This window comes from Pelobates fuscus, chromosome 13 (genome assembly GCF_036172605.1).
Source record: "Pelobates fuscus isolate aPelFus1 chromosome 13, aPelFus1.pri, whole genome shotgun sequence".
NCBI classification, from domain to species: domain Eukaryota; kingdom Metazoa; phylum Chordata; class Amphibia; order Anura; family Pelobatidae; genus Pelobates; species Pelobates fuscus.
The window spans coordinates 23,090,080-23,105,306 of record NC_086329.1 but is presented as its reverse complement, the minus strand read 5'-3'; the positions used below and the strand labels follow the sequence as shown (position 1 = coordinate 23,105,306).

Here is a 15,227-nt window from a genome sequence, read left to right as displayed (position 1 = left end):
AGATTTTTTTGTAAGCTTCCACACAGTGTGTGGTTACTAGTAGCTTGATTTATGATGGTTACTTTTGGACTTGGCAACCACGGTGGCATGTTTAATCATGACTCCATGTATGAGTTGTTCCGTCACGTGGTTTCTCCGGGCACTTCCGGGTTTGAATAGGTCTGCCTACATGCACTATTGGTGTCACTTCTTATTTTTTGCATAAATTAAATTGCTTTTACATTGTCTGTAGATCTTGAAAAGGACCAAAATAGGTCAAAACGCCGTCTGAGCACACATGTAATTCCGAATATTATATTAAATACAAGTATTATTAATAAGACTTTTTACAATATTTTATATACACACACACACACACCTTTCTCTCCCTTATATATAGAGGGGGGGTAAGGAGGGTGCATTGAGAAAACTGTTTTTGGGCAGCAAGGAGGTTAAATCTGGCCTTACTTTCTTGTGTAGGAACTAGGGAGGGCAAAATCTAAGCTTTGCTCAATCTTATGATAGGAAGTAGTCATCTTAGCCATTTCCCACCCATTGGGGAGTGAAAAGTCTCTGCCCAATCAATTATGCAGTTATTTAAAGCATAGGAGGTAGTAACTGGAAACCCAGAACATTGGGAGCTCGACAGAATGAGGCAAACAGAGGGCCTCATTTGCAATAAAGCACCTTTAATAATTACAAGTATGTATATGTGCAATGTATGGGAGAATGAGGACAGACTGATTGGTAATCAAGTTACAGAATGGAAATATAAACAAAAGTGTAGTAAGGAAAATTTAATTTAACAAGATGGCATGAGAGAGTTCAGCAACATACAACAAAACTAATATTATAAAACCTTTACTAAAGGAACTGTTGCAAATACAGAAGGATCTTATCTTGCTTTACAGCAGAGAAACTACATTTAGGTGCCTGGACAATCTCTAAACTAGACCATTGTACTCGGAGGTTTCACTCCTCTCCAAAAAGAAAGGCATAACATAAAATGCATTATATGCCTTATAAAATATCATAAAATTAAATAAAATAATAAATAAATCAGTCAATCAATCAGGTGTTGAACTGTCAACTCACCGGTTTTGTTCTCTCCTTTGGTTAATTAACTGGACAAGTTCTTTGTCAAAGTATTCTTCTTCGTCTTCATCTTTTTCTTCTTCTTTCTCCTGGGCATCAACATTATCTTTGTGCAGCTGGCTTGAGATGTGTTTAGCGTATGTTGAGAGGCCCACCACCGTCACTCTGCATACCCGGCACTCGTGGCTGCAGTCTCTGAGGGAAGAGGCAGAGGGAGGACATTCAATCTTTCCTACTGGCATTTTTGACAATGTGAACTGTACTGTGTTTCCTTAAAGGGCAGAGTCTCCTTGAACGGTCAGTAGATAATCTCGAAACTTTGTGTAACAGAGAAAGCTTGCTCAGTAATTACTTCCCACCATGCATGTACTGAAAAACTTCTCTATCAGAAAGAGAGTGTCAATATCTTGTAAGTTGTACTACTAAAAAAATGAAAAAGAGAGTAGATTTTTCTCCAACAATTAAGAGGCAAAAAAACTTGTTTAAAAAATAATAAAAAGGATATCTTCTTTAATTGTTGTACTGAAAATCGTGCCCAATGAGGATACACAGCATAGTGGAAGGAGGTTGGGTAAGGGAAGGGGGCTCGCAGAGCTAGCCTCTCCAGCTCTGCAGCCCATGCATGGTGCCAGCTGCTGTGACCAGCCTTGGTGACAGTTACTGCTTTTATCAGCTACATCGAAACACCCTCTACAGGGACAGAAAAGGCATCGGGGGTGGGAAGGGGGCCAATCACTGGGGAGTAACATGACCCCAGACAGCTGAAGCACAGGTTGGGAATGTGAAAACTCCAGGCTCACAGCATATGATCATACAGGCTGCCTAGTATCAAGCAAACTGAATTTAGCCACAAGATATGCATTATGCTACAGAAGACCAATTCAGTGGGTGGATATAAGCCTTGACAGACAAATGTTTGCATCTGTGCATTCCTGTATAGCAACAGAGTTTTCTTATGTGAATCTGCTACATTAGACGTATTTTACAAATGTGGTGTAATCATTAAAAGAAAGTAACATTCTAGTAATTATTAAGTACAGTATACTATATTTGGATAGAGATATATAAACAGTAACAAAAGTAATTCCAGTACAACTATGGCATAAAGCTACTAAAATGCATTCCCTAGTACATTTAAAATGATTAAGATTTTAATTACAAGGACCAACATTTTATGCAATGATGTTTAGTGTGAAAAGAGAATCAATTTATTTGCTGAATAAATAGAAAGAAAAAAAAAAAGTAAAAAAAAAAAATGATGAGAGCTCTGTTTCAACAGAGTTTACATTCCAAATGGCAAGAATAGGTGAAAAGTAAGGCACCAAAATGTTTTAGTTAGCCTAAAATTATCCAGGCGTTCTTCTAAAAGTAGTGTTGGCAGCAAAGTCCAACTGAACACATGCCTTGTCTTGATTAAAACCCATTAGAAGGATGACACCCCAATGACGACCTTTCAATTTTATAAGTCAATCTTCACTTTCACTTTCAGCTGCTTAAGATTGAACTAATAAACTGTTCAGCTGTAGAATAGCTGATGGTGAACAGAGAATACCACGCCAGAACCGTTATAAAAGATAAAAGATAAATAATGAAGGTTTATAAAAAATATTTAGGAAATGAAAAGCATTAGACAGTCCTTTACCTTGCAATATTTCGCACAGGGTCTGAAATGTTAGTATAAAAAGCAACATACAGTAAGTATGTTACAAATCGCTATTTGTAACTGGCCCTTTAAATGAGAAATTGCCCTGCTTCCCTGGATTGTGGAGAAGCATGTTTGCCAGCCTCCTGCCTCATGACTATGGCCCCTGGAAGATTGTGCCCCTGAAAACTTATTAACATTTATTGGGTGTGTATGGCCCTTTAAGAACCGTCTGGGGACATATTGTGACTTTGCTGAACAATGTCCCTTTAAGACTATGTCCCCAGACCTGTAAAATAACTTGCCCCTGGCTTTCTCCCACTTGGTTCAGTAAATAGGGCTTACTGAACCAAGTACCACACAGGCGGACCACCCAGAAGCTAAAGTGTGCAGGCAATTTACCTCCCAGGCTGTGAGGTTACTGCAGGTTAATTGCCGAGCGCTGGGTGGCCGCCATTCGGCAGCCGAACACGTGGCGGCGGCCATTTTAGTCATTCGAATGCGGTCAGCGGTGTATGCTAAAGATTCTGTGGAACTAAAATCGGCTACACATTTTGCCGAACACCGCTGACCCTTACCTTCTCCCATACTGAACTTGCAGCTCCAGAGACTAAGTCCCGTTCGAAATGGGACTTAGTCGTTTTTCGGCATGAAATTGACCGGCCGCACAGCCCAAATCTATGGAACTGTTTTGGGCAGGAAATTGTGCTTGCGGTCGGTCATAAAGTACTTCCAGCTAACTTTTGATCCACTGGAGGGATTTGGCTGATTTTTGGAAGTGTTTATGTTTGATGTATGCTGAGTCTGAATATGCAACTTTTATTGAAATTGAATGTATGGTTTTAAAGTTACAGTGTGTGTGTAAAAATTGTATTTTTATTGTATGTAATAATTGGTTTAACTGTTTATCTGAGGGGAGGAAATGTGTGGGCTGCACCAGATGTGTGATTGGTGATTTTATGCCTCCCCCTGGGAGTGTCCTATTTGCATGTAACCTCAATAAAAGCCAGGCTGGGTGTTCCAGCATCTCAGACCTCTTCTGACCCTCAATACGTAGCCTTGTCTCGTTATTGGAGGGAACTGCTATATCACACTGGGGATTGCTATGCTCTGCATATTCCCCTGAGCTCTTAATCACTTAGCTCTTTTAAGAGCTTGTTCCGGATACGCTCTCCAGGAGGAGAGATCTTCCCCACACGGTCCTGAATGCTGAAGGTTCATTCCAGGGTGGACGGAAGACGGCGCGGCTCCAGTTAAGCTACGGCGGTTGTGGAGACTTCGGTGGTTGTGGTGTCGTCTGCAGTGCTTGGAGTCCTCTGAGAGTGCTAGGAGCATCCATCAACGGAGGGTACTCGGTCGGAGTACACGGAGCTCCGTTACAAAGTATAACAAAAAATAGATAACTATGGTCAAATACCTTGCTTTTAGGTATTTGTAAGGACACTGAAGGCGGCATTGCTAGCAGAACAGCTTAAGAAAATTGGCAACAGAGAATTATGCCCACACACACTGTAAATACAGACAAATCAGATTTCTGCCAAGTTTAGGAGAGGAAGAAAAAAATTAGACAAAACCTTTACATAGACTCAATGGAGTAAGTAAGTACCTGATCCTACAGCATAAGAGCCCTATTAGCTCGAGGTATCAAGAAGTTAACTATACACTGTTCACACTATAGTATTGAACCTCCAAATTTCTACATAAGGCATTCCCTTCTGTCCCATAGGAATGTTGGAGATGTGGAAGGGAGGAATGCTCAATTAGACACATTTGGTGGGAGTCAACCATATTGGCAGATGGTTAAGGAACACCCTCACAGAGATAGTATAAGCCCCTCTCTCTTTGCATTCAGAAACGTCCTTTTACATATCACACCTTTGCTGATATCCAAATATAAACATTAAATATTGAGGCACCTCCCGAACGCAGCAAATGGGCTAGTACTTGTCCTTTGGAAGAGCCCAGAAGCACCTTTTAAAAAATTCTGGTTTGATAGGGTTGAGGAAATCTGAGCAGCCAGATGGCACAGTTGAGGGGGACTTGAGCAAAACATGCAGAGCAATGATACCACTGGGATGCATACACGTACCGTTACGAGAACCTCCCTGGGAAGGCTGAAGAGACGGAAAACTAGATGGCGGATGACCATGAGATGTTCTGGTGGGGCGGAGGTGGGTGTGTCGGGAGGCGCGCATGCAGTGATGGGTCCTTTCTCTCTTCTTACTTTACTTTTCACTGGCAAACACTGCTGAGCTGACTTGCATGCATGTGGATAGTAACTAGGTATTCTTTCAGAGAGATAATTACTAGAGTGCATTTGAGAGTAGCCATGTAAGTTCAACTGAAGATAACCGCAATAAGTACTGATCACTTAACCTGGCAATATGATCATATAACTGTTTTATTCCTATTTTTATTTCTTTACTATTTGTTACTTACATTCTGATGATAAATGATAACGATTGTCAAAAAAACAAAACAACAATCTTCATCAAGCTCTGGAACACTAACCTAGTGCTAACAGTGAATTGTTCATTCACTCTTGCACCCTCCCTGACTGCAGGAATCATATGATCCATTGAAACTTCCTTTACCGTTTGGAAACAGGGCAAGTTGGCATTTTCAGCATAGTTGCAGGTATTATACCAGTGGCTTCTGTCAAAGAAATCAGTTCTCCTACAGGCTGTTAATCATAACTAGGGTACAAATGAGAGCGAGTAAGGCTTTGCGGACTTAATTTAATTCTAAAAAAAAAAAAATCATGAAAAAAAACGAATCTATACTGAATTCTTGTAGTGAAGTGGTTTAATAGGCAATTGGTCGGGTATGGCAGTAATATAAAGCGAAAACAAAAGCAAAACTGTTAACATTTCATAGCTCTTTAGAATGGGCATATAAACTGCAAATAAGTTAATAATTTGTTATGAACAGAGAAACAAAGACAGGCACCATGCTGAAACAAGGAGCAACAACTTATCATATGAAAGGAGAAATAGTTAAGAATAATGCTTTTATCTAATCAAAACCTTCACCACACCAAGTTGCTTGCAAAAAAACAAAAAAAACCCCACTAGAATCAGTATTTTGAGTGTCCTGGAAAGTCCACCAGAAACTAAACACAGTGGGCAAAATTTATGCGATCAATGCCACACAGACACTTGCTGCAAAATAACAATTTCATTCAAATGCATAAATGCATGGTCTGATTATTATTTGAAATAAGTTATTAATCAAGAGTAGTTCAACGTAAATTAAGAAAAAGGACATTACATGCAAATGAGCAGAGTTGTACAAAGCCAGGAGACAAGCAAGGCTGTTGGGCAGGCCAGTAGCCCAGAAGGTCATGCAAAGTTTGTGGGCAACTTGCCAAACTTGCATGCAGACTGTGACATGGCTTAGTCTGTAGATTATAAATGGTATTCGTGCATCCATTGGTAGTTGAATTGTGTACCTGAGAGAGATCCAGTATCCTGTGTTGGCAGAAAGGGGGACAACCACAGAGAGAGCTGAAGCAGCAGACAAAACAACGGTGAGTTCTGGCTCGTTTTGATCTGCTCGACAACCTGTTCTTCTAAAATATTAGTCCCTCATTCTGTTGGACTCATTTGTCCACATTTACAAATTGCAGGATAAATAAAACAAGGTTATCAATAATGTCTTATAGCTTGTCTGCACCATAGTTAAATCTCTGCCACTCTACTAGGTAACGCATTACAGCTCGGTACACAGCAACATTGGTTGATAAGTTGCCAGCTGCGGGGGTGTAGATTCAGTATTGAACAATGCAGTGTTTTACAAGGTTGTCATTTGTTTCCACAAGCAAAGGACACAGATGAATTATGTTGGGCATGACAAAAAAAAGTGTCGCCTGGCCAAATATTGAATTCCTGAGTTCTATTACAAAATCAATTCCCATGTTAGACTGATTTCATATCAAGACCACATGACTACACCTCTACAGGGTGCTAGGCAGACATTTCTGCCCTACTGATTTAATAAAGTTCAAGAAAGAAAAAAAAAAGCTGTAAGCCAAATCTATTTACAAATAAAAGCCTTCTCTGGTGATAATATTGCAAAGACACTGGTAAACAGTGAGACGGACATGTACGGTACTTGCACAATGCACAATAGATGCACATTTGGCATATCAACGTAGTGAGCAAGATTGTCCGTGGAAGATCCAACACTCTCAGTTTATTCTTTTGTACTTGTAAAAATATACACCAGTGACACTGTTCCTGGAAACTGAAGACCTCCAGAACAGATAGACCAGGATCAAGAAAAAGACTGTGAAACACTAAGAAGGAAAGAAACTCCAGTGTAAACCACATCCACCCCACTGCACCACCATAGAAGTGCACATCACCCTAAGTGGGTCTTGCAAAACGGCAAAGATTCCCAAATGGAACAGTTCCACTCAACCAAGCCATAGCCAGCTTAGCGGTTATCACCATCTGACATTGGGACATGGCGGCTTTTGGAAAGCTTTGTACATTTCTACACAGAAGAAGAAAAAAAAAAAACCATTCAAAACCTGTAAACTGCAGAGCTGGTCTAAGCTGTAAATCCTTTATTTGGCTTTAAAAGAGAAGGAACAGTGACGGACTTGGTGGTGGAAACCACATTTCTAATGCCACAAGTACTTTAAAGTCTATTAAAATGTTCTTTTCAGCTAAATTTAAATATATTCCTGACATGATAAGAAATATACTCATCGGAAGACCTATTAATCTCTAGAAAATATTTAAAGTCAGAGCAGAAAGGGTGACGGAAAGGTTGCATAGTTGACAACATATTTCAAAGCAAAGGACCCGTATAATACAGTACATTTGGTGAAACAGTTGTATCTCTGGTATCTGCTGCCTGGATTATGAAGCAATGCTACCAATTTTGAAGGGTGGAACAACATATAGATATCTGAGATTTCACACCTCTTTAGTACAAGTCTAAACACAGCTGTACTGCCCACGAAATTATTTGTTTTAATATTCTCAGAACCACTATATAATGGTTTTACATAGTTTTAGGCCGACAGAACTGTGTAAAGACTAGAGGCTGTGTAGACTAGAGGCTGCTTAATAATGTCACACTTTGGTGCATGAAGTGCTTTTACTTTGGATAACGTTAGCCATTTCCTAACATACGTTATGTAGTTTTCTTTATAAACGGTGTGTGTTTTTATCTCCAAGTACATTGGAGTACACTTATTGATGAATGGCTTAATAAGATATAATTTATCAACACGGTATAAGTGTCCTATTAGTGCTTTAATATTAGAAAGCCATTTTCTATATTTCCTACACAGTCATGCAAAACTGCTTCTTTCCGGTTATGTTTTTAGCAATTTTAGCTAATGCGACCCATCAGGTTTCTTATTTTACACAAAAAAAAAAATCAGGCCAATTCCTTTAGGAGTTTATTGCAATATATTGATCAAAAATGCTACATTCTTGCTTTTACTCATACTGTATTCCACAATGCATGTGCATAAGTGTTATGACTCCTATTTGCTTGTACAAACATGCTTATGTTACAACCTGCTACACATTTATTACCTTCCCCTTAAGCTCTCCAGTTCCCTGTGATGAAGCATACTGCGCATGTGCCCATCCATTTCCTAGAAGAGACACAAAGGCACAAATAAAGATAAATAAATAATTTAAAAAAGCAATACGATACTTTCATAACTACTGAAGTGGACCAGTCGTCCCCATCTGGATGGCAAGTTACATAGAATGTTTACAATGTATATCCACCAAATGCATATAATAACACCACATTATACATTGGAGAGGACTACAGTTTGTCTTCTTTAGGAAAATATCTGCTCAATTCTCTATTGTGTGTGTGGCCATGCATTACTGGGTGAGTGAGAAAGCATCTCAAAGATTGGCAGAGAAGTATTTACTACTTATTTTTGTCTACGAGAAGCATGGTCTTCCACTATGTGATGGGGCACCAAGAATTCTCCGGGCTGTCTGACTGACAGGTGTGAGGGTCAAACCTAGACATTATGCTAACCCTCAAGAAAGCCTAAATGTTTTAGTGGTTTGGGATGTTCCTTTAAGGGCAAAAATTACTTAAAGGCACACTCCACTGCTAAAGTTAAAAAATTTTTTTTTAAAAAAATGAATTCACTGTTTAGACATTGTACCACCAATGAAAACATACATACATCTAATTATGCCTTTTTTCATTGAGGGTAATGTAAAAACACTTGTGAAAGCTGCTTTTCTCTTGTCTGAAGCCCTTGCAAGCTCTTCCTTTGTAACCCAGACTTTCTGTGTCTGCCATACTATAGAGCCCCAGTGTAGCCCCCAATGAGACATCTTTGCAAGGCAAGTGCTCTAGGCAATTGCCCGCTTATTGAGTTTATATCCACTGAGCTAACCAAACCAGGAAGTAACAGTGCCAGCTGTCTGACAGCCAGGGGGTGTAACAAGATTACAGGGACACTATAGTCACCAGAACAACTACAGCTTAATGTAGTTGTTCTGCTGTCCATAGTCTGTTCCCACAGGCTTTTTGTTGTAAACACTGTCTTTACAGAGAAAAGGCAATATTTACATTACAGCCTAGGGACACTTCCAGTGTTTATTCTTCAGATGGCCACTGGAGGTGCTTACTGGGTCAGTACTGCACAGTGTGCAGCTCTGCATGGAGACACTCAACTTTGCTCATAGAGATGCATTTATTTAATGCATCTCTACAAGGAGATGCAGATTGGCCAGGGCGGAGTTAGGCTCAGCCCCCGCCCCACCTCCTTGGCGGAGTTCGTCTGCATTGACGATGTCAGCCAATCCAATGCTTTCCTATTCTGATGATGTCAGCCAACGAGAGGGAACGTGAAGCTAGCGCCGCCGGACCTGCGCTGCGCTGAACTAAAAAGTAAACTCACCTTCAGCACAGGCTGCAGGGGGGCTGGCCACCTAAACCAGCTTTTCAAAGTCATCGTGACAGGAATACAGGTTTTTTAATCTGTGTTATTAATTGTGTAATGTCCTTTACAGTGTCCTATATAAATTATAAATAAATAAAAGGATGTGGCTGGATGAATCCCAGAAGAACACAATGACCTAGTTAAGGGATGGCTTTAGATATTTCAGATGTTGGTTGTAAGAGTCAGTAATCATTTGGCACTCACATTTGAATCATCGATCACCAATACTACAACGTAGCACATGACAGCCAAATATGCAGCTCCCACACAATATCAATATAGCATATAGCACACATGTGACAGTCAGAGATCACAAACACGCCTTTAACACATTCCCAAGCTGTAGAACACATACTTTATACAGCGTATGTCACTATAGTGCAGACCAGTGGGGGGGAACGTATGTGATGTTGCTGTAACAGCCTAGTGAATAGATATACAAATAAACAAATGTAGGCGCTCACTATAATATTAGATGCATTGTAATTAATGTAGTGAATAGATGCAGCTATGCACAACACCAATTATTGGTGAAACACTGCAATTCTTCTCAAACTTATTTTTTATCTATAAAATGCATGCAACAACTTAATTTACAATCTTAGCCTATGGGTCTATACCATTGGGACAAACATATAAACTACAAATCTGATGGCTGCAGCAGAGGTGCGCGCATAGATGGGCTCCCACAGTGCCTCTGGCTCTAAGGACTCAGCAAAGACCCAGATACAGGTTATCACAGCATTGATCTACACAAAGTGTGCTGTGATTAGAGGGGACAATGGAAGTCTGTTTTCATCGTTATATTTCCCATTATTATTTGTAGCTCTGTGGGTATGCTTAGACTAGTTTTAAAATACATAGAAAAACATTGAACTTTTCACTACATAGAAAGATTACCTTTTTGGTGGTGTATACAATGTGGCACAAGATGCATTTCCGCTCCCGCACCATTGTGGCCACCTAATGGAGACATCAAGCCATGCCTGTGCAAAACAACCGAAAGAGAGAAAGGTATATGCAGGTTAGAATTCAGAAGAAATATGCATAAACAAGATTTAAACAGCACAGTGAGTGAACCATCAACATCGAAGGGCATTTAAATATGCAAATTATACCCACCAATTATGAGACGGAGGGGAACTTTGTAATTCAGAGAAAAGGTAGGGTTTACATTGTTGCCTAGTAACACTTCCAGCAGCAGTCACTCAGATAGCGGCAACCATATTTGCAGGATCAATGTTCAGCATCTCCACAATGCATCGCGATGAGGAGATACAGATTGGCATCAAGAATGATGATCTCAGCTGACAGGGACTCAGCTGTGAGAGAGCAGCACAGCAAGGGAAGAAAGAGGATTAAGAAAGCCATTTTATGTTAGCAGGTCACTATAACATTAGGATTACATATTTGTATTCCTAATGCTAAAGTGTTCCTTTAAATACACCTCTAGTAGTGGTCTTCCTGACAGTCACTAGAGGCACTTCCTTCTCCAGAACAGAGTGAAACTGTCCTGGAATCAAATGCTACTGATCGCAGTAATGTGGCGTTTTGCCGTGCATGTCTAGTTTCAACCCATTGCTTCTCTATGAAAAGCAATGGATCGCGCATGAGGTCTCTTTTGATGTTGACATCAACAGAGGAGGAGCTGGAGGTGGCCCTGGAAAAAGAAGTAAGTAGTTGTTAAATACAACGTCGCAAAGTCGCAAGAGTACACTGAGGACGGACAGCAGCTGAAATAGCCTGCCCTTTGGTGGGTCCCCGCTCAGAACTCAAGCTGGTTTTAGCTCATCTTGTGCCATTACAGAGAGAACATCTCTGAAGCATATCAGACTGGTCCCACCCATACGGGCAGTTCAGATCCGAAATGCCAGCAAGTTCTCTCTGCACGAGAGATACAGCAACCCCAGACGATCGTTTCAGCCTTGTTAGGCATCGTCAGTGAGGCATAGCTGATATCTCCCTAGGCACAGTGAGCAAGGGGTCCACATTTGGATTATCTGGACTGCCCGTATGGGTGGGACCAGTCTGATATGCTTCAGAGATGTTCTCTCTGTAATGGCACAAGATGAGCTAAAACCAGCTTGAGTTCTGAGCTGGGACCCACCGAAGGGCAGGCTATTTCAGCTGCTGTCCGTCCTCAGTGTACTCTTGCGACTTGTTTTTTGCTCATAGGACTGAACAGGTCCAGATCTGCCTGCGGGGCCGGACTGTCATGAAATGCATCTATTGCATTAGTGTATTTATGCACGTATGAGAGGATCGTTTTCAATGCGACATTTCCTTGCGGGACTGATAATATTGTTAGAAATACATAGAATACTACAAATAAATTATGTAAATGCATATGAGAAGTGCTGTTAAGTACAGGTTAATCATGATGGTTTTTCAAGAATGTCATCTAATGTTCCCAGGTGTGTAATGGGACTTTCTAGGACAGGCATAGGCAACCTTCGGCACAGCAGATGTTTTGGACTACACCTCCCATGACATTTTGCCAGCATTATGGGTGTAAGAGCATTAAGGGGGATGTAGTCCACAACATCTGGGGTGCCGAAGGTTGCAGACACCTGATCTAGGAGATATAGAGTAGTTACTTTTTTCCATAAGTCTTATAGATTTGACTTTTTGAATGCATTCTCCCATAGAGGGAGCTAGAGGTTTTTTGTTTTTTTTCCAGCAAGTGGGAATAAGTATGTTGGTTGCTGTTAGGAGGTAGGTGAAAAGTTTTTTTTGTGGTTTCGGTATCAGAAAAGGGTACAGGAAAAATAACAGCGTTTCAGGGGTGGTGAGAAGTTGGATTCTTGTGATAATATGAATCCATAAGAGCATTCATTTCCAGTAGTCTTATATTGTGGGACATGACCCCTAAATATGTGCAGGTGTGCATCTCCATCACATGTCTGAGGTATTCAAGAAAAAGTGAAGACATTGTGCATGACGTCACCTAGAGATTTGTTTGTAGTTATCGTCATGTATGTTATTAATGGAAGACTTGTGTAAGTTTAAAAAACAAATTGCTTCAAGTCTGTGGGAGTTATAGGGATATTGAGTTAGTGAAGGTGGGTTGTTTAGTTTCATGGTCTTGTTGAAAGAGCCCATAGAATTTAGAGAGCTGTTTATGCTTAATATTATGGGATGCACATTGTGATTCAAAAGTAGTACCTTTTCTAGAAGTGCTGGTTCGGCATTGATAAACTGGGATAATTTAGCGAGTCTAAATGATTGTAGGGCAGTAGGTTGCTTGTTCAACATTAAAAGTGATTAGTGCTTTAATTTCATGTTTATGGAACACAGAGCCTAGAGTAAGGTTGGTAGAAAGCTTTAAAAGTTCCAGATTTGAGACCTGGTGGGAATTGCAGGTTAGAGGTGGGATGGATGAGGAGAGATAACTGTAGAACCACTGATTTGTGACCACACTCACAAAGTAGGTACAATAGTGGGATAGCGTTTACAAAAAAAAAAAAGTGTGTGGAGCAGGACCTGAAAGTGTATTTTTTGTATTTCCACAGAATCCAATAAAAAGTATGAATAACAAAATAAGCATGATTGTTTTAATAATAATAAATAGGATTCCTTTTGAAATCAGCACTTCAATAAAATAAAACAGACTGACTCCGGAGGCGGAGCCTGACCACGAGCCGGAGCGGTCGCACCTCAGCAAGGCTCCCGACCGCAACCTGAATAAAAGCCTGACAAGTGGGGAATAAAACCCCCAACTTACCCACTCCTGACCAGGGGCACCATCGATACTCTCCCCTACAGCCTCCCATGCCGTTTGTGTGTCCGGCGCGGATTAACCGCCGGAAGCGCAGACCCGCGGCCTACAAGCCGGCTGCAGCCCTCGATTGGACGGCATTCCTCGACGGCCTCGATCAGCCAGAGGATTCAACAGGGGACGATCCCTACATAGCACCCTCACCCACTCGGGCAGACATGGGCCGCCGGTCCCAGAAACCCCCACCGGAGACGGCTTCAGGGTCCAGAGATATCAGCACCATGCTGCAGCAACACAGGCCGCCAGCCAAAATGGCGGATGCGGCGGAGCAGGACACCATGAAGGTACTCAGGGGTCCCAGCCCACATGCCCAATCCCCAGAACAGGTACCTACACCAGGGGGAACCACTGATGGGTCTGCCCCAGTCACTCAGCGGGACTTCCAACACCTAATTGGGGAAATAAAAAACCTCCTGGCGACCAGCATAGCAGCCATTAAATCTGATGTGCAGGCTATAGATGTCAGGGTACAGGCCACAGAGAACGATGTTGCTAACATCAAACAGGGACTGACAACCATGCAGGACACAATACTGGCACTCCAGACTCAACAGCAAGCACTCTCCCTCCACTATATCGCCCTCGATGACAGGTCAAGGCGAAACCACATAAAAATAAGAGGAGTACCAGACGACGTCTCCTCAGACGAATTACCTCACTACCTGAGACGCCTCGTGGCCGCCATCCTGCCACCCACACAGGCCAAGAAATTCAACACGGATGGGATATACCGCCTGCCACCTTCGGGCAGGACAGCCCCAAGCTTGGCCCGAGACGTGATTGTCCGCTGTGCCGCCTCCCAAGACAAAAGAATCCTGATGACCGCTCTCCGGGGCAAGACGCCACTCACATTTGAAGGCGCACAGCTTAACATCTATCAAGACCTCACTAGAGCCACGCTACAATGGCGCAGATCGCTGAACCAAGTCACCAGCACCCTCAGAGAAGCGGGGATAGAATACCACTGGAGGTCACCCAGATTCCTGGTAGTCACTAGACACGGAACTGTCCACAAACTCTCCACACTTGAAGAGTTCCCGACATTCTGCCACGCTTTGGGCATACCCGCACCTAACCAGGCCACTGACAAGTGACCTACTCCTGAGGCCTGACTCCAACAACAGAGACTTTACCACACATGTTTTACGTTGCACAGTTAGGACTACACATAATCTGCTGACCTTGAACCACTCCTAGCTCACCTCATCCCCCCCCACTGACAAGAGGGAGCGACCGCTCCAAACCTACGTACCCCCCCCCAGACCCCCCTGGGCTCTGGGTATACATAGAAGAAGGCCATAACTCAGAACCCGATAGGGTCACTACACACATACTATGGTTACTCACCCATTCACCCGAGGCAATTCACACACTCACGATAACATACCATTGCGGACCCACACTCTCGTACATGATTTTGTTTAAATGCTATTGTTCATGCCGTACTATGTTTTCATAATTATGTTTGATGTACAGTTCAAATATTCTTGACCCGCAAGGGTGTGAAAAAAAACAAATTTCAATAAAAAGAGATTGACAAAAAAAAAAAAAAAACAGACTGACTCCACTTCAATAGCTAGTTAACAGGTAATAAATATAAACAAACATACTTTAAAAGAAAAACAAAGTATTCTTCAGTTTCATTCTAGACTTGGATCGAGCACAAGTTATTACTATAATAATAATAACTGCAAGTAACTTTGCAAATTAGTGATTATAGACAGCATTTTGAGGAGGTCACATTTGAAGAAAAAAATATGTGCATAATATTATTTAGCATACTACAAGAACTA

General features: G+C 41.6%; 1 protein-coding gene across 1 annotated transcript in view; it reads right to left on the bottom strand.

The window, feature by feature from the left end:
- LOC134583536 (zinc finger protein 106-like) overlaps positions 1-15,227 on the bottom strand; it is an 81,806-nt gene that overhangs the window by 38,358 nt on the left and 28,221 nt on the right. Inside the window, exons 2-4 of the mRNA XM_063440472.1 lie at positions 10,557-10,642; positions 8,272-8,333; positions 1,075-1,269 (exon numbers count right to left, since the gene is read on the bottom strand). Of these exons, the coding sequence (XP_063296542.1) occupies positions 1,075-1,269; positions 8,272-8,333; positions 10,557-10,610 (311 nt within the window). The 5' untranslated portion in view covers positions 10,611-10,642. The remainder of the gene's footprint in view (positions 1-1,074; positions 1,270-8,271; positions 8,334-10,556; positions 10,643-15,227) is intronic.